At 47.6% G+C, this 18,635-nt stretch overlaps 2 protein-coding genes across 3 annotated transcripts in view; one reads left to right on the forward strand and one right to left on the reverse strand.

Annotated features, from left to right (window-relative positions):
* Positions 1-1,573: 1,573 nt before the first annotated feature.
* TMEM225B (transmembrane protein 225B) lies at positions 1,574-16,244 on the reverse strand. Of its 2 annotated transcripts, none has more exons than XM_050784164.1 (6): positions 15,974-16,244; positions 14,135-14,213; positions 9,043-9,253; positions 6,081-6,227; positions 5,153-5,290; positions 1,574-2,014 (listed from the first exon to the last, which is right to left on the reverse strand). In XM_050784164.1, the coding sequence occupies exons 3-6, from the start codon at positions 9,248-9,250 to the stop codon at positions 1,842-1,844; spliced, it is 666 nt and encodes a 221-aa protein (XP_050640121.1). In that variant the 5' UTR covers positions 9,251-9,253; positions 14,135-14,213; positions 15,974-16,244; the 3' UTR covers positions 1,574-1,841. The 2 variants fall into 2 exon arrangements, with proteins under 2 accessions (XP_050640121.1, XP_050640120.1); XM_050784163.1 differs by lacking the exon at positions 15,974-16,244 and adding an exon at positions 15,747-15,860.
* Positions 11,905-18,635, forward strand: part of ATP5MF (ATP synthase membrane subunit f) — a 140,104-nt gene continuing 133,373 nt past the window's right edge. The window contains exon 1 of the mRNA XM_050784186.1: positions 11,905-11,909. The gene's annotated coding sequence lies outside the window, so the exon portion shown is untranslated. The remainder of the gene's footprint in view (positions 11,910-18,635) is intronic.

The raw sequence follows: 18,635 nt of genomic DNA on the forward strand, positions 1-18,635 counted from the left end.
TCCCAAAAGACATCCACAGTTCCCTGCACTTGCTTTAGAAGTTGCACTGCTTAAGTGCTAAGAGCTTTTTCTGCACATCTGTTTTTTGGAGAGAGAAGTGGGAAGCCATTGATAGGTGGTATCTTTGAGATGAAGGATGGAGATTTATATGGTTTGGCTTTGTCCCCATCCAGATCTCATCTTGAATTTGTAGCTCTCATAATTCCCACGTGTTGTGGGAGGGACCCAGTGGGATATAATTGGATCATGGGCGTGGTTCCCCCCTATTGTTCTTGTGGTAGTGAATCAGTCTTACGAGATCTGATGGTTTTATACGAGGTTTCCCTTTTTGCTTGGTTCTCATTATCTCTTGCCTGCCACCATGTAAGACATGCCTTTTGCCTTCCGCCATGATTGTGAGCACCCCCGCACTCTGAGCCATGTGGTACTGTGAATCAATTAAACCTCTTTTTCTTGATAAATTACCCAGTCTCGGATAGGTCTTCAGCAGCAGCATGAAAACAGAATAATACAGAGATGAAGCCAGTGGAGGGCTTGGATTGCTGTTCTAGCTGCCCCACTGCCCCAAGCATGTGTTCTTCCCAGCTACACCCATTCTTGCTGGGAGGCTGAGTGCTCCCCATGATGTAAGCACCATAGGGCTGTGAATGGAGCACACTGGAGGAGCACTCGGGAGGCCTCTGGCTATAGGAAAATGATGGAATGCCAGATATTTTGATTGGCTAATGTGCAGTCCTAATTGTGGAAAAGGAGTCAGGTTGGCGGGAGGAGGGGAAAGCAAAAAGAAGAAGCAGATAAGCTACAAGTCTGCCTTTCTTCATGGTCCAGGACACGAACCCTCCTGTGCAAATAACTCACAATCTTCCTGTGCCCAAACTATCACCAGACACCTGCAAGTTAGCTCACTGCAACGTTGGCATTATCAGTACTGCACAAAGCCCTCTTCAGCATACAGCATAAACAGTATGCCATCAAATCTCCAGCAAGTCTTTGTTTCCTTACAGTCAGCTCCTTTTCTGCTGGTTCTGCCTGTTGCTCCCTGGCAATGTACTTTTTTTTTTTTTTTTTTTTTGAGACGGAGTTTCGCTCTTGTTTCCCAGGCTGGAGTGCAATGGCGCAATCTTGGCTCACCGCAGCCTCCATCTCCTGGGTTCAAGCGATTCTCCTGCCTCAGCCTCCCAAGTACCTGGGATTACAGGCATGCACCACCACGCCCAGCTAATTTTGTATTTTTAATAGAGACAGGGTTTCTCCATGTTGATCAGGCTGGTCTTAAACTCCTGACCTCAGGTGATCTGCCCGCCTCAGCTCCCAAAGTGCTGGGATTATAGGCATGAGCCACCGTGCCCAGCCTGGCAACGTACTTTTATACTTCCTTTAATAAATCTGCCTTTCTTTATCTACTACCGTCTTAGTAAATTCTTTTACCCCTGTACCACCAGCCCAAATAGTTGTCATTCTCCTGAGTATATTCTGTATTCTGTACGGTTTCTGTTTTGCAAAATCCCATTTCACTTGGTTATCTTGTAATATTCCTCCCTCCCCTCCTGCCCTGCAGGCTTTGTTTTTGAGGTATGGATGAACAAAGTAGCCCTTCTTTTTATTGAAAATCCCTGCAAAAATGTCACTCAGGAAGCTCAGAAGAGTTGAAAGGACTTTTAGCAAATTTCACATACAAGCAAGATAGAATTGCTGTGAGTATGGGGAGGTGGAGAGTTGATCTGACATGCAAGAAGCTCCTCAAAGGCACAGATGCTGGCAGAGAAGGTGGGGAGGGCTACAAACAGCTACATGTGTGCACTCACATGGCTTGAAGAAGGGTAGAGAAGCCGTGTCTTGGACTAGATGACTGTTTCTCCCGTCACCTGTGTCTCCTTTTGTACTGAGCTCAGTTCTCCTCCCAAACTCTCCAGATTGTCCAGGTACAGGCTCCCGTGGTCCTCCTTCATCCTCTGGGAAGTGGACAACAAGTGCCAGCAAGGGCAGGCCATTTCTTGAGTGAGGCAGATGGTACCTAGGGAACAGCCAAGGTTTGGGTTAGGTCAGAGAGAGTCCAGAGCTCCACGCCCTGGAGGTCAGGTCCCTCTAGCTCCAGACCCACCCTCCCTCATTCTGCACCCCTGCCACCCAGTCTAGGGTATTACAGAGAGAGATTACAGACAGGATGCATCAAAGGACAAGAAATACAAATACATGTATAAAATCACAGACCCATGGTCAGCACCTAGAAGGACATCTCAGCAATCATGTAGTCCCTTAATGGGTGGAAAAAAAAAAAAAAAAAAACTAGGGTTTAGAGAAAGGAAGTTCCAACACAAAACCCAGGCCCAACTCAAGACCTTCAGTGAAGTAAAAGATAGACAACTGACATGAATAAGAACAAATGAGGGATGGACGTGGTAGTTCACGCCTATAATTCCAGTGCTTTGGGAAGCCAAGGCAGGAGGGTCTTTTGAGCCCAGGAGTTCGAGACTCATCATGGGCAACATAGCAAGACCTTGTGTACAAAAAAAAATAAAATTAGCGAGGCATGATAGCATGAGCCTGAAGCCCCAGCTACTTGGGAGGCTGAGGCAGGAGGATCACTTGAGCCCGGGAGGTCAAGGGTGCAGTGAGGTATGATCACACCACTGCCCTCCAGCCTGGGCGACAGAGCAAGACCTTGTCCCTTTAAAAAAAGAACAAATGGGCCGGGCGTGGTGGCTCAGCCTGTAATCCCAGCACTTTGGGAGGCCGAGGTGGGCGGATCATGAGGTCAGGAGATCGAGACCATCCTGGATAACACAGTGAAACCCTGTCTCTACTAAAAATACAAAAAATTAGCTGGGCGTGGTGGCGGGCGCCTGTAGTCCCAGCTACTCAGGAGGCTGAGGCAGGAGAATGGCGGAACCCCAGAGGCAGAGCTTGCAGTGAGCTGAGATCGCGCCACTACACTCCAGCCTGAGCGACAGAACAAATGGCCAGGCGTGGTGGCTCATGCCTGTAATCTGAGCACTTCGGGAGGCTGAGGCGGGCAGATCACAAGGTCGGGAGTTCGAGACCAGCCTGGCCAACATGGTGAAACCCCTGTCTCTACTAAAAATATAAAAATTTGGCCGGGCGCGGTGGCTCAAGCCTGTAATCCCAGCACTTTGGGAGACCGAGATGGGTGGATCACGAGGTCAGGAGATCGAGACCATCCTGGCTAACACGTTGAAACCCCATCTCTACTAAAAAAAAAAATACAAAAAACTAGCCAGGCGACGTGGTGGGCGCCTGTACTCCCAGCTACTCTGGAGGCTGAGCCAGGAGAATGGCGTAAGCTCGGGAGGCGGAGCTTGCAGTGAGCTGAGATCCGGCCACTGCACTCCAGCCGGGGCGACAGAGCCAGACTCCATCTCAAAAAAAAAAAAAAAAAAAATATATATATATATATATATATATATATAAATTAGCCGGGCATAGTGATGTGCGCCTGTAGTCCCAGCTACTCGGGAGGCTGAGGCAGAATTGCTTGAACCCAGGAGACGGAGGTTGCAGTGAGCCGAGATCACACCACTGCACTCCAGCCTGGGTGACAGAGCAAGATTCCGTCTCAGGAAAAAAAAAAAAAAGAATAAATGGAGATATCCTGAGTGAATGATCAATGCTGTGTTAAGATGAAGACTAAGATAAAAGACAACTTATATTTTCAGCATTATAGCAGACTACTCTCCCACTAAAAGCCACAAAAATTTTAAATAAAATGTGAGGGAATTTCAAAGAGTTCATGGAAATCATGAAAAAATGGAATTAAAAGGTTAAAATATAAAATATTGAAACTCTATTTGGTGATGGGGAAAATAAGAAATAAAAAAACAAAAATAAATATGTGGGGTTTGTTGTTGTTGTTGTTGTTGTTGCTTTTTGTTCTGTTTTGTTTTTTGAGATGGAGTCCCGCTGTTGCCCAGGCTGGAGTGCAGTGGTGAGATCTCCACTCACCACAACCTCCACCTCCTGGGTTCAAGCAATTCACCTGCTTCAGCCTACTGAGTAGCTGGGATTACAGGCACGCGCCACCATGTCCAGCTAATTTTTGTATTTTTAGTAGAAATGGGGTTTCCCCATGTTGGCCAGGCTGGTCTTGAACTCCTAACCTCAGGTGGTCCACCTGCCTCAGCCTCCCAAAGTGCTGGGATTACAGGCGTGAGCCAGCGCACCTGGCCATATATACATATATATGTATGTGTGTATTTATACATATATGTGTGTGTGTGTGTACATATATATATTTTTTTAAACTAGCTGGCCATGGTAGCGCATGCCTGTAGTTTCAGTGATTCAAAAGGCTGAGGCAAGAGGATCGCTTGACCCCAGGAGTTGGAGGCTGCAGTTGTACCACTGCACTCCAACTTGGGCAACAAAGCAAGACCCTGTCTCTTAAAAAAAAAAAAAAAGGTAGAGACAGGAATAGATAGCCGAAGCAACCAGCATGGTGGAAGGGAGACTATAAAAATGTGAAAGAGTTTAGTTCTAAGTCAAGAAGGATAAGAACGAGAAGGCCAAGTATGGGGTTGAAGCTCCAGAGCAGTGCTGTCCAGTAGAACGTTCTGCAGAGAAGGAAATTTCTCTGTCTGCACTGTCCAATATGACAGTGTCCAATAGCCACTGGACATATGTGGTTATTGAACACTGGTGATGTGGCTAGTATGGCTGAGGAACTGAATTCGTCACTTTTTATTTTATTTTAGAGATGGAGTCTTGCTTTGTCACCCAGGCTAGAGTGCAGCGGTGTGATCTCGGCTCACTGCAACCTCTGCCTCCTGGGTTCAAGCAATTCTCCTGCCTCATCCTCCCAAGTAGCTGGGATTGCAGGCATGTGCCACCACGCCCAGCTAATTTTTATATTTCTAGTAGAGACAGGGTTTCACCATGTTGGCCAGGCTGGTCTCAAACTCCTGGCCTCAAGTGATCCACCCATCTCGGCCTCCCGAAGTGCTGGGATCACAGGCGTGAGCCACCACACCCGGCTAATAACTATTTTAATTAATGAAAGTTAAATAGCCACGTCTAGCAGGTGGCTGCAGTTTGGAGCAGTGCAACTCTAGAGAATCCAAAGGGAAGGCCTCCACAAGACAGGTTCCTAAATCCAGACCGAGGACAAGAAGCAGGGCACTGTTCCCTGGACACTCACCAGCCACTATGAACAGAAAGATGCCAAAGCCCAGCACGTAGTAAGGCCATAGCACGGAGAACTGCAGGGGGCTGAGCTTCATCCGCAGAGCCTGGATCTCCAGGGCATGCAGCACCAAAGCCAGGAAGGCACAGGCCCCTGCAGGGTCACAGGGAGGCACTCTCACTCTCCTCCCATGCTGCCCACCTTCCCTCCAAACTTCACCCCCTGTGGCTCCTGCCTGGAGGCTCCTTCATCCTTGCCCCCTCTCTGAAAAAAAAAAAAACTCCCACCCAGATGCCTGTCCCTCCCTCCTTTCTGACTCATCTTCAAACCTATGTGCTTCAACTTGCAGGGAACCATCATCAGAACTCCCTTTCCTAGCACCCTCTGCATCTGCCCTTAGCTCACTTCAGGTTGCGCCCTCTGGGTGCAACACTTTGGATTAAATGCAACCCCATTTTCCCACTGCATGTGCTCGACGTCCACCATTTGCCTGGGAGCCTCTCAGGGTTGAGCCTGGGTCACCCTTTATAAATGTCAAAAGGGGCCGGGTGCAGTGGCTCATGCCTGTAATCTCAGCAATTGGGAGGCTGAGGCAAGAGTACCACTTGACACCAGGGGTTCAAGGCCAGTCTGGGCAACATAGCGAGATCCACATCTCTACAAAAAAAAAAAAAATGTTTAAGTTAGCCAGGCATGGTGGCACATGCCTGGAGTCCCATCTGCTTGGGAGGCTGAGGTGGGAGGATCACTTTAGCCCAGGAGGTTGAGGCTACAGTGAGCTGTGATCACACCACTGCACTCCAGCCTGGGCAACAGAGTGAGACCCTGTCCCTAAAAAGAAAAATTATGCCTCTTTTGACATCACAGAGACTGAGCAACCCTCTTTCTCTGGACTCCTCCCCAGGCTCTAGCAAAGGTCAGGGATCACCTAGCTATTCCACACCTGTGAAGAAGCTGACGAAGGCTAACACAAAGTTTTGCTTCCAGGTCCTCGGGAAGAACTTGGATGCAAAGGGCACCATGATGAAGGTGGTGAGGAAAGCCAGGAAAACTGCAGACAGCAGGAAAACTCGGCCGAGGAGGATGTAAACTGCAGGGGAGGGAAAAGTGGGGCTGAAGCTGGGAACCCTGACCCGAAAAGCACAGAGTCCCGCAGAGCCTGGCAGGGCTGGCCCCCGGAGCCTCCACCACCCTTGGATCCCAAAGCATGGCCTTGGGACCAAGGTTGTGACCATGCCACTTTGGCCCCAAGAATGCTCTGGTCCCACAATTTGATTCCCAATGACATAGAAATATATGAAAAAAATTAAATTGACAATGTCAGACACTGAAATCACCAGTTCTTAATAATTTTTTTTCTTTTTTTGCAACAGGGTCTCACTCTATCATCCCGGCTGGAGTGTGGTGGTGCGATCTTAACTCACTGTAACTTCGACCTCACAGTTTGAAGTGCATGTCTATGGTCCCAGCTACTCTGCAGGCTGACCAAACAATCCTCCTGCTTCAGCCTCCAGAGTAGCCGGGACCATAGACATGCACCACCACACCTGGCTAATTTTTTATTTTTGTTTTGTTGAAACAGGGTCTTGGTCTGTCGCCCAAGCTAGAGTGCAGTGGCACCATCATAGGTCACTGCAGCCTCAACCTCCTGGGCTCCAGCGATCCTCCCATCTTGGCCTCTCAAAGTGCTGGGATGACAGGCGTGAGCCACCGTGCCTGGGCTTAACAAATGTTTTTTTGTTTTGTTTTGTTTTGTTTTGTTTTTTTGAGACGGAGTCTCGCTCTGTCGCCCAGGCTGGCGTGCAGTGGCCGGATCTCGGCTCACTGCAAGCTCCACCTCCCGGGTTTATGCCATTCTCCTGCCTCAGCCGCCCGAGTAGCTGGGACTACAGGCGCCTGCCACCTCGCCCGGCTAGTTTTTTTGTATTTTTTTAGTAGAGACGGGGTTTCACCATGTTAGCCAGGATGGTCTCGATCTCCTGACCTCGTGATCCGCCCGTCTCGGCCTCCCAAAGTGCTGTGATTACAGGCTTGAGCCACGGCGCCCAGCCAACAAATGTTATTTTGTGAATTTGGTTGTACCAAATCATGTATCATCCACTAGGGGAAAATGGTGGTTTTAAAAAGCAACACAAAATCAAACTCTTGTGATAAAATTTGTTGCATGTGCAAATGTGAAGAATCACACCTGTATTGGTTACCCTGAAATAATTCACCTGTGGAAAATCAGAACTTTGTGAGGTCAAAATGTTCTGAACTCTGAAGGAATCCCCACACCCCTATTTAATTTTCCTAGTTAATAGGAGTGAGACTGGGTGCAATGGTTCACACCTATAATCTCAACACTTTGGGAGGCTGACGTGGGAGGATTGCCTGAGGCCAGGAGTTGGAGACCAGCCTGGGCCACATAATAAGACCCCATCTCTACAAGAAATTTTAAAAAGTTTGGCATGGTGGGGCACACCTGTAGTCCCAGCTACTCGGGAGGCTGAGGCAGGATGATCACTTGAGCTGAGGAGGTGGAGGCTGCAGTGAGCTATGATCACACCAGCCTGCGTGACAGAGCAAGATCTTGTTTTTACAAAACCTAAAATTAAAAAATTAGCTGGGAGCTGTGGTGCGCACCTGTAGTCCTAACTACTCAGGAGGCTAAGGTAGGAGGATCGCTTGAACTCAAGAGTTGGAGGCTCCAGTAAGCTATGATCGTGCCAGCCTGGGTGACAGAGCGAGATCCTGTTTTTCACAAAACATAAAATTTAAAAATTAGCTGGGAGCTATGGTGAGCACATGTAGTCCCAACTACTCATGAGGCTGAGGCGGGAGGATCAGGAGTTGGAGGCTGCAGTGAGCCATGATCATGCCACTGCACTTCAGCCTGGGCAATAGAGTGAGGCCCCATCTCTAAAAGCAATAACAGGCTGGGCACGGTGGCTCATGCCTGTAATCCCAGCACTTTGGGAGGCCGAGGCGGGCGGATCATGAGGTCAGGAGATCAAGACCATGCTGGCTAACACGGTGAAACCCCGTCTCTACTAACAATACAAAAAAAATTAGCCGGGCATGGTGGCGGGTGCCTGTAGTCCCAGCTACTCGGGCGGCTGAGGCAGGAGAATGGCATGAACCCGGGAGGCGGAGCTTGCAGTGAGCGGAGATCGGGCCACTGCACTCCAGCCTGGGCGACAGAGCAAGACTCTGTCTCAAAAAAAAAAAAAAAAAAAAAAGAGCGACAACAACAACCAGAGTAGTGAAACAGACCAAAATTAGCAGAGCCAGAGTCTGGTAACAGGGTGATTTGTTCTCTGACTGCTGGCATGATGCAGACCCATGTGAAAATGAGTTTGCATACCCTCCTGAGCTGGCAGAGGTGGGCAGCTGGCAGTGGGACAAGGAGTCAAAGTTGCTGTTGAAGTCCCAGATATCCCAGAGTCTACCCTTGGGTTAACCAAGCCTGGTTAATTTTTTGTATGTGTTTTTTTGTTTGTTGATTGGTTGGGTTTTTTTTGTTTTGTTTTGTTTTTTTGAGACAGGGCCTCACTCTCACTCCCAGGCTGGAATTCTGTGGCGTGATCACAGCTCACTGCAGCCTTGAACTCCTGGGCTCAAGTGGGAGCCCTCCAACCTCAGCTTTTTGAGTAGCTGGGACTACAGGCACATGCCACCATGCTCAGCTAATTTTTTCATTTTTGTAGCAACAGGGTTTGGCTATGTTGCCCAGGCTGGTCTCAAGCAGTCCTCTCGCTTCGGCCTCCCAAAGTGCTGGGATTACAGGCACAAGCCACTGCATCCAGCCCTGAGCTAATTAGATTTTGTCCTCTCTGCTCCCTTTCTGTTCTTTCACCCCTCACCTCTGTCCCGACACTGGCCCCGTCCCCCTCTCTCCCCTCCCCACCTCCATCCCTCCTTACTGGATAAGGGTCGAGGCTTCCAGCATTTGACATGGAAGCAGTTCTCAAATAGGCCACTGAAAAAGACTTCGTGGGACTCCTCGTTCGTCAGTCGCACCCAGAAGGGAAAGATGGAGACCACCAGGATAAGCAGGTAGCCTAGGGAGGTTAAGGCTGGGACTATGGCCCAGGAGAATCCCTTCATGTCCTTGTCCTCTAACATCAGCATCACCTGTGTAAGAGAAAAGTGATCACGGAGGTGGGACACCGACCCAAATTCTCCTGCAGCACAGAGGGAAGGAGATGACGGCTGGGGAAGTGTCAGTGCTGTGTATGGCCCATATGTGAAGCTCAGTAAATGATGATTTCTTTGCTTAACTTTACAGCCTACACACCTCTGCAGCAGACCAAAAAAAAAAAAAAATTGCATAAAACGTTTCTGTCGCTAAGTCACTAGGTGATCTTGGGCATGTCAGGTTCCCTCTCTGAGCTCCAATTTCTTCCTCTGGTAAAGTGAGGAGGTTGACCTGGGCCATTCACAAGGCCTCTTCAGCTTCAAAGTTCTCAACTTGCAGCTGTGTGCGGTGGATCACACCTGCAATCCCACCACTTTGGGAGGTGGAGACAGGTGGATGGCTTGAGTCCAGGAGTTTAAGAACGGCCTGGGCAACATGGCGAAACCCTGTCTCTACCAAAAATTAGCCAGGCATGGTGGTGCATGCCTGTAGTCCCAGCTACTCAGGAGACTGAGGTGAGAGGATTGCCTAAGACCAGAAGGTCAAGGCTGCAGTGAACCATGATCACACCACTGCCCTCCAGCCTGTGTGACAGAGCAAGACCCTGTCTCAAAAAAAAAAAAAAAAAAAAATTAACTTAATTAAAAAAATTTTTAAAAACTGAAGTTCTAAGCTTTCTTTTTATTTATTTTATTTTATTTTATTTTATTTTATTATTTTTTTTTTTTTTGAGACAGAGTCTCGCTCTGTCGCCCAGGCTGGAGTGCAGCGGCCAGATCTCAGCTCACTGCAAGCTCCGCCTCCCAGGTTCATGCCATTCTCCTGCCTCAGACCCCCGAGTAGCTGGGACTACAGGCGTCCGCCACCTTGCCCAGCTACTTTTTCGTATTTTTTAGTAGAGACGGGGTTTCACCGTATTAGCCAGGATGGTCTCAATCTCCTGACCTCGTGATCGGCCCGTCTCGGCCTCCCAAAGTGCTGGGATTACAGGCTTGAGCCACCACGCCCAGCCTTTTTTTTTTTTTTTTAAGTGGAGTCTCGCTGTTGTCAGCCCAGGCTGGAGTGCGATGACACAATCTCAGCTCACTGCAACCTCCACCTCCTGGGTTCCAGCAATTCTCCTGCCTCAGCCTCCTGAGTAGCTGAGATTATAGACGCCCGCCACCACACTCAGCTAATTTTTGTATTTTTAGTAGAGATGGGGTTTCACCACGTTGGCCAGGCTGGTCTCGAACTCCTGACCTCAGGTGATCCATCCGCCTCAGCCTCCCAAAGTGCGGGGATTGCAGACGTGAGCCACCGCGCCCAGCCCTAAGCTTTCAGTTCTATCAACAGCCACCTCTACTGGCCATCAGAAGGACAACTCCAGCCTATTTTGCAGTCAGCTGTCTTCCTTTTGGGATTTCAGACTGAGAACCAAGGGGAGATATTCAGACCAGAGCCTTAGGTGCCCTTATTCAGTGACTGGCCTTCTGACGACAGGAACTGTGGGTTTAGATGCGGAGGGGTCCATCTGGGCAGGAGGAGCCTATGCTGAGAAATGAGCAGGTCATGTACATACAGGAAGTTTTACAAAGAGTTCTGGTGTTTCATACGAGCCTCCCGCAGCCCGGGCCCTCAGTGAAGGCTCCCTATCACTTGGAGTTCCTCCCCCAAACCCATCTTCTCTTTCATCACCATCTGTCACTGAGGTGTCTCTTGTGTGGCCAGTCACTGGTGGCTCATGCCTATAATCTCAGCACTTTGGAAGGCTGTCACGGGAGGATCGCATGAATTCAGGAGTTTTGAGACCAGCCTAGGCAACACAGTCAGACCAGTCTCCACAAGAAATTGTTAAAAATTAGCCAGGCATGGGGGCATGTGCCTGTCTGTAGTTCCCAGCTACTTGGGAGGACGAGGCAGGAGGATCTCTTGAGCCCAGGAGTTAGAGACTGCAGTGAGCTATGATCATGCCGTTGTACTCCAGCCTGGGCAACAAAGCAAGACCTTATCGCTCAAAGAATAAACATTTTCAAAAGATGTCATCTTTTGAATGAGTAGTTACACCGTGGTGGGTAAGTGCTGGCTGGTCTTGTCTCAGCTTCATCACTTCCTAGCTGTGTGATCTTGGGGAACTTGCTCAGAGTCTCAGGACCTTGCTTTCCCCATGTGGAAAAGGAAGGATATAACACCTGCCTAATGATAAGGAAAGATATATTATAACACCTGCCCAATGATAAGAATACAACACCTGCCCACTGAGAGGACCAAATGAAACAACGCATACCAAAGTGTCCAACACAGTGCTGAGCACTCAGGTACTTGGTTAAAGTTGGGAGGGCTGGAATGGAGGGCAGGCTTCTAAAATTCAGATATCCCTGTGGGAGAAGGGGGTGGGAGGCCACACCCAACTTCAGGACCGAATCTGCTTTCCCCTCTGTCTGTGCTGAGCCTGGCAGCTCTGAGGAATGAGAGTTATCCAGCAATGGGAAGGAAGGAAGGAAGGAAGGAAGGAAGGAAGGAAGGAAGGAAGGAAGGAAGGAAGGAAGGAAGGAAGGAAGGAGGGAAGGAAGGAGGGAGGGAGGGAGGGAGGGAGGGAGGGAGGGAGGGAGGGAGGGAGGGAGGGAGGGAAGGAGGGAGGGAGGGAGGGGGAGGGGAGGGGGGAGGGGGGGGGGGGAGCAGGGAAGGTGGTTGGAGCTGCAGGGAGGGTGAGCCTGGCCAGAGGCCTCCAGGTGGCACTGTGATGACCCTGGCTACCTGGCAGTGCAGAAAGGGGGCATCAGGAGGTGAAAGGAAGATGTGACAAGGGAAGTGCACCCCAAGATGACAGCCTTTCTTTCCAAGTCCTACCCAAAGCCAGGCCTGGGGATTCTCTCGCCTGTGCAAGGCTGGGCTTGGCAGCATCGCGGTTTTCAAGCTATGCCTAGGGAGTAGACAGCACAAGGCCCTCGGAGTGAGCATGCTTCCCTCCTCCCACACCCTGTGGAAACCTTGCTCAGTGCAGAAACTGGGGCCTCTACCCAATCCCCATGCAGACCCTCACTGCAGCCAGGGAAGGGGGCATTTTTGAGAGTTACCGATGGCTATGGCTGAACAAGCCTAATGGCAGAGGGCAGAGGTGTGGGTCCCTTCCTGTATCCCCCACACCCAAATACCCTGGTTATAAACGGGTAAACACATGTTCATCTTCGATGCTGTCAGAGTGACTTGAAAATGTTTGTACTTTCTCTTCCTTTCTGACGTTCTCTAGTTTCTCTTCTTCCCACTTGAAAAATTGAATTCTTCCCTTTCTTTCCTTATTATTTTTTGTTTTTAGATACAGGGTCTCACTCTGTCACCCAGGCTAAACCTCCTGGGCACAAGCGATCCTCCTACCTCAACCTCATGAGTAGCTGGGACTACAGGTGCATGCCACCACGCCCAGCTAATTTTTAAATTTTTTGTAGAGACGGGGTCTCACTATGTTGCCTAGGGTGTCTTAAACTCCTGAGCTTAAGTGATCTTCCTGCCTTGGCCTCCCAAAAAGTTAGGATTACAGGCATGAACCACCACACTCAGCCTTCCCCTCTCTTTAAATCTCCCTTTTCCATCTCCCATCCACTCTCCAGGTCATACAAGCCACCCCAACCTCAGGGCCTCCGTTTCCTTCTCTCTAAAATGATGAAGTCTGTTGGACCAGAGAGCGTTGAGGCATCCTTCTAGTATTAGAACTCAATGGGAAGGAGTCCTGGCTGCATCTAGACCCTGTCCTCTGTATAGATGGGAGAACACTGGGCATTCTTATTTGATAGGGGGCACCTCTTCCTGTCTACCCCATCTCCACCTCAATTTGTCTAGAAGTGATCTCTGTGTCTCCTTTATTTCTACCTTTTTTTCTCTCCTTCACCCAAACCCTAGCCTTGAGCTCATGCTGGTTCTTCCCTCTCCCCAACCCCACTTCCATCTCACCAGCCTTCCTCATCTTCTCAGTTTTCCCTTCATAAAGTTCTCCAACCTTCCATCCTTCCTGTCCCCACGCCTACCACATCTCCCTCCACACCCGGAACATCACCGTCACCCCCAGGCTCCTCTGGCCTCTGTACCTGGTGATTTGGTTTAGCTGTGTCCCCACCCAAATCTCACCTTGCATTGTAATAATCCCCATGTGTCAAGAGCAGGGCCAGAGCCGGGCGCGGTGGCTCAAGCCTGTAATCCCAGCACTTTGGGAGGCTGAGACGGGCGGATCACAAGGTCAGGAGATCGAGACCATCCTGGCTAACACGGTGAAACCCCGTCTCTACTAAAAAATACAAAAAGCTAGCCAGGCGAGGTGGCGGGCGCCTGTAGTCCCAGCTACTCGGGAGGCTGAGGCAGGAGAATGGCGTGAACCCGGGAGGCGGAGCTTGCAGTGAGCTGAGATCCGGCCACTGCACTCCAGCCCGGGTGACAGAGCGAGACTCCGTCTCAAAAAAAAAAAAAAAAAAAAAAAAGCAGGGCCAGGTGGAGACAACTGAATCACGGGGGCAGTTTCCCCCATACTGTTCTCGTGGTAGTGAATAAGTCTCACAAGATCTGATGGTTTTATAAGTGGAAGTTTCCCTGCTTAAGCTCTCTCCTGCCAGCCACCACGAAAGATGTGACTTTGCTCTTCATTCGCCTTCAGCCATGATTGTGAGGCCTCCGCAGCCATGTAGTGCGAGTCAATTAAATCTCTTTCTTTTATAAGTTACCCAGTCTCGGGTATGTCTTTATTAGCAGCATGAGAACAGACTAATACACATGGGTTCCTTCCTGGAGGGTGACCGTTCTGCTCTCCTAAATTTTCCAAATCCCACTCCCCTGAAAAGTGCAGCTTGGTCCTGTCCACTCCACACAGCCCTCCCAGCCACTCCCTCAGCAAAAATTCACCGTGCACTTACAGGTCTCCCTGTTCCCAGTGTAGGCCAATGGTGGAGATTCTGAGATGAAAAAAAGACAGGAACTCAGAGGCTCTTGGAACTGTTAGGGAGAGAGACACAGAAACACATCGTGTGATGCAGTGCTTTCATCTTCACAGCCTGGGGTTACTTTGGGACCAGGCATACTGCAGGGCACTACCCCTTATCTGTCCCTTTCCCACTGCCCCCTCCACTCTCCAGTGATGAGGACCTTGTCCTCCTTTCCCTGGGCACTAGGCCAGGGCCCTCCCTGAAGCAGCCCTTAGTGCCAGCACTGGACAAGGGTATATCTTCGGATACACAACTTAAGATCCGCACGGATATAGGCCAAGCTGAAAGATCATAGATATTTGAATATAAGAGGGGATTTGTATAAGATCCTTTTGTACAGAAGCAGAGATGGAGAGCTGGAGAGAGGGAATAACTGGTGGAGGATTCCACAGCCCATCAGTGCTGGCACAGGGACCAGAATACTGCATCACTGCCAGGCCAGCCTCACCAGCCACCAGTGGCCGGCAGTTCAATTCAGTGATTCCAAAATCTGGAATTCTGTGGATCCAGAGAATGCTTTCTTTATAGGCATGTGCATGTGTGAAAAAGGGAGAGAAAATGGGGGAATATAGGACTGCCAACTTTTTATTTTGCCAAGAGCATTCAAAACAAAGCAACTTATCTACTGTCACCGGTTTGGTTTTTTGTTTTTTTTTTTTTTTTTTTTTTTGTATTTATTTATTTTTGAGACGGAGTCTTGTGTCACCCAGGCTGGAGTGCAGTGGTGCATTCATGCCTCCTGGGCACAAGTGATCCTCCTGCCTCAGCCTCCCAAGTAGCTGGGACTACAGGTGTATGCCATTACACCTGTTTTTTGTTTTTTTGTTTTTTTTTTTTTTTTAAGAGATGGGGTCCTGCTATGTTGCCCAGGCAACCCCTAGGTTCAAGTGATCCTCCCACCTTGACCTCCCAAAGTGCTGAAATGACAGGCGTGAGCCCCCACGTCTGGCCAAATTATTATTTTTTAAAGGGTCCACAACACCAGGAGGTAAGACCTGTGTACCCCGTGGTGGTGCCTGGACCAGCATCTGAGGACCATTGGCTTGGCAGGAGGTTCCTGGACCCCCGCCCCTCTTCAGCGCCTGAGCTGCAGCCCCGCACCTTCCAGGCCCTGGCACCTCCCGGTAAAGCCGGCAGCTGCGCTGGGGATGAAGGAAGTGGGCTACCTAAAGGGCATCCTGGTTTGGAATGGGAAAGAGACCTTCCCTTCCCACTGTTTCCTCTGGTCATTTGTGGCAACTTGGACTGCACGTTGACCCAGGGTGGGGTCAAAGTTCCTTCCCGTTGACAACCCTCCTCGGCCCTTTCCCCTGAATGCCAGGACTCCGCCCTTCCATGGCCCCAAAGCCATAGGTATATTTTCAAGACCCCAAGCCGGGCCCTAACCAAGCCATCCGCCCCCAGCCCCTGCCCCGGGCTTCCCACAGCCAGTTAGGTGATGTTCGGCCTTGGGTGGGTAGGGGGACTTCCCCACATCCTCTCCCAACCTGTGGGGCCACCTTGCTTGGCCCCCTACTGGTCTCCCCTCTACCCTTCCCTCCACCTGCGGTAGGGGGTCTCGCGTCCCAGGACTGGGCTGCCCTCCAGGCGGGTCTCGGTGGGACCCTCGCCCGCCCCTCCAGGCTCCACCGCGCTCCTGGAGCTTCCGTTGGCCCCAGAGTCCCCGGCGGGGGGTTGCCCCGACCCGGGACAGAACCCACTGAGCCTGGGCCTCTGGGCCTAGCTCCAGCTCCAGCTCTGCGGAGGAGACGCGGGTTCATCCCTCCCTACCTGCCGCCCCCGCCGCCGCACATCTGGCGAGTGGAGGGTGGGGAAATCTGGCCAGAGGGTGGGGAAATCTGGCCCTGGCGTCTGCCCACAGTACCGGCCTCGCTCACGGGTGGGTGGGGGCGGAGGAATAGAGAGCGGGAGGGATCTGAATTCAAATCCTAGCTCTGCCATTCCCAGTGTGGGGACTTTGAGTAAACTTCCTGTGTCTCATTCCTGAGTCCTGGGCTTCTCATCTGTAAAATGGGAATAATAATAGTATTAATAATATAATGTTAATAGTATTCACACTATATATTAATATACTATTAACACTATTATATTAGTAATATAGTGTTAATAATGTTAACACTTTATTAATAATATAGCGTTAATAGCATTAACACTTGTATTAATAATATAGGGTTAGTATTAACACTGCTATATTAATAATACATGATTACATTATTAGTATTAACACTGCTATATTAATATGTCATTAACTACATTACTAATAGTGTTAACACTATTATATTAATAATAGTGTTAACTGTACTATTAATATAATAGTGTTAACACTATTAATAATGTAGTAATAGTATCTACACTATAACAATAATATAGTGTTTCATAATATAGTGTTAGTCTGGGCGCGGTGGCTCACGCCTGTAATTTGGGAGGCCAAGGCAGGCGGATCATGAGATCAGAAGATCGAGACCATCCTGGCTAACACGGTGAAACCCCGTCTCTACTAAAAAATACAAAAAATTAGCCGGGCGTGGTGGCGGGCGCCTGTAGTCCCAGCTACTCGGGAGACTGAGGCAGGAGAATGGCATGAAACTGGGAAGCAGAGCTTGCAGTGAGCCGAGATCGCGCCACTGCACCACTCCAGCCTGGACAACAGAGCAAGACTCCGTCTCAAATAATAATAATAATAATAATAATGTATAATAATATAGTATTAACACTATTATATTAATATATTAATAATATAGCGTTAACACTATTAACATATTAATATAGCGTTAACACTGCGTAATATATTATATTAATAATATAGTGTTAATAGTATTAACACTATTATATTAATAATATAGCGTTAACACTATATTATTAATGGCGTTAACTATTATTAGTTAACAATGTAGTTAACACACTATTATTAACACCCTGGATGTCAGTAGTAATACATTGGATATTATGAATAATATCACAGTGTGTTAACAACAGTGGATATCAGTAGTAATATCGTAGATATTAGGAAGAATATCACAGTGTGTTAACACAGTATGTCAACACTGGATATTAGTGATGTTATGAAAAATATCACTATATTATTAATAGTGTTAATGCTATATTATTAATATAATAGTGTTAATATTATTAACACTATATTAATATAATAGTGTTAAGACTTATATTAGTAATGTAGTGTTAACATCATCATATTAAGAATACAGTGTTAGTAGTATTAACACTCATATTAATAATATAGTATTAACACATTAATAATATAGTGTTAACACTGTTATATTAATAATAGAATGTCAATAGTATTAACACTTATATTAATAGTGGCACACTGTGATATTACTAATATCTGTTATGTTAATGATACCCAGTGTTAGCACACTGTGTTAACACACTGTGGTATTACTAACATCTATGATATTCATAGTATTCAGTGTTAGCACACTGTGATATTACTAATATTTGTGACAATAATATCCAGTGTTAGCACACTGTTAAAACACTGTGATATTACTAATATCTATATTATCTATCATATTAGTGATATCCAGTGTTATATTAATATCGATTATAGATATTAGATATTACTAATATCTATATATTAATAATATCCAGTGTTATCACACTGTGATACTATTTATGACATTAATAATATTATCAATGTCACACACTGTGATATTATTCATATCCATGATATTACTACTGTTAACACACATTAGAGATTAATACTAATATCCAGTGTTAACACACTATGTTAACACACTGTGATATTATTCATAATATCCATGATATTAATGCTGATATTCAGTGTTAACACACTATGTTAACATACTGTGATGTTATTCAGAATATTCATGATATTACTACTAATGTCCAGTGTTAATACATTGTGATATTTTTCATAACATCACTAATATCCAGTGTTGACATACTGTGTTAACAAACTGTGATATTCTTCCTAATATCCACGATATTACTACTGATATCCACTGTTGTTAACACACTGTGATATTATTCATAATATCCAATGTATTACTACTGACATCCAGGGTGTTAAACTGGGTTAACTCCCTCTGATATTATTCACAATATCCAGTGTATTACTATTGATATCCAGGGTGTTAATACAATTAATATCCATGATATTATGAATAATATCACCCTGTGATATCCAGGATGATATCCTGATACTGATCCACTACTGATATCCAGGATAATACACTGTGTTAACACCCTGTGATATTCATGTCTGATGTTTTTTTTTTTTTTTTTTTTTTTTTTTTTTTTTTTTTTTTTTTTGAGACGGAGTCTTGCGCTGTCACCCAGGCTGGAGTGCAGTGGCCGGATCTCACTCACTGATATCCAGGATAACCTACACTGTTTTTTGTTAACGGGGTTTCACCCCAGGATGTGATATTCATGTCTATGATGTTAC

The sequence above is a fragment of the Macaca thibetana genome, chromosome 3 (assembly GCF_024542745.1).
Source record: "Macaca thibetana thibetana isolate TM-01 chromosome 3, ASM2454274v1, whole genome shotgun sequence".
In the NCBI taxonomy this organism is placed as follows: domain Eukaryota; kingdom Metazoa; phylum Chordata; class Mammalia; order Primates; family Cercopithecidae; genus Macaca; species Macaca thibetana.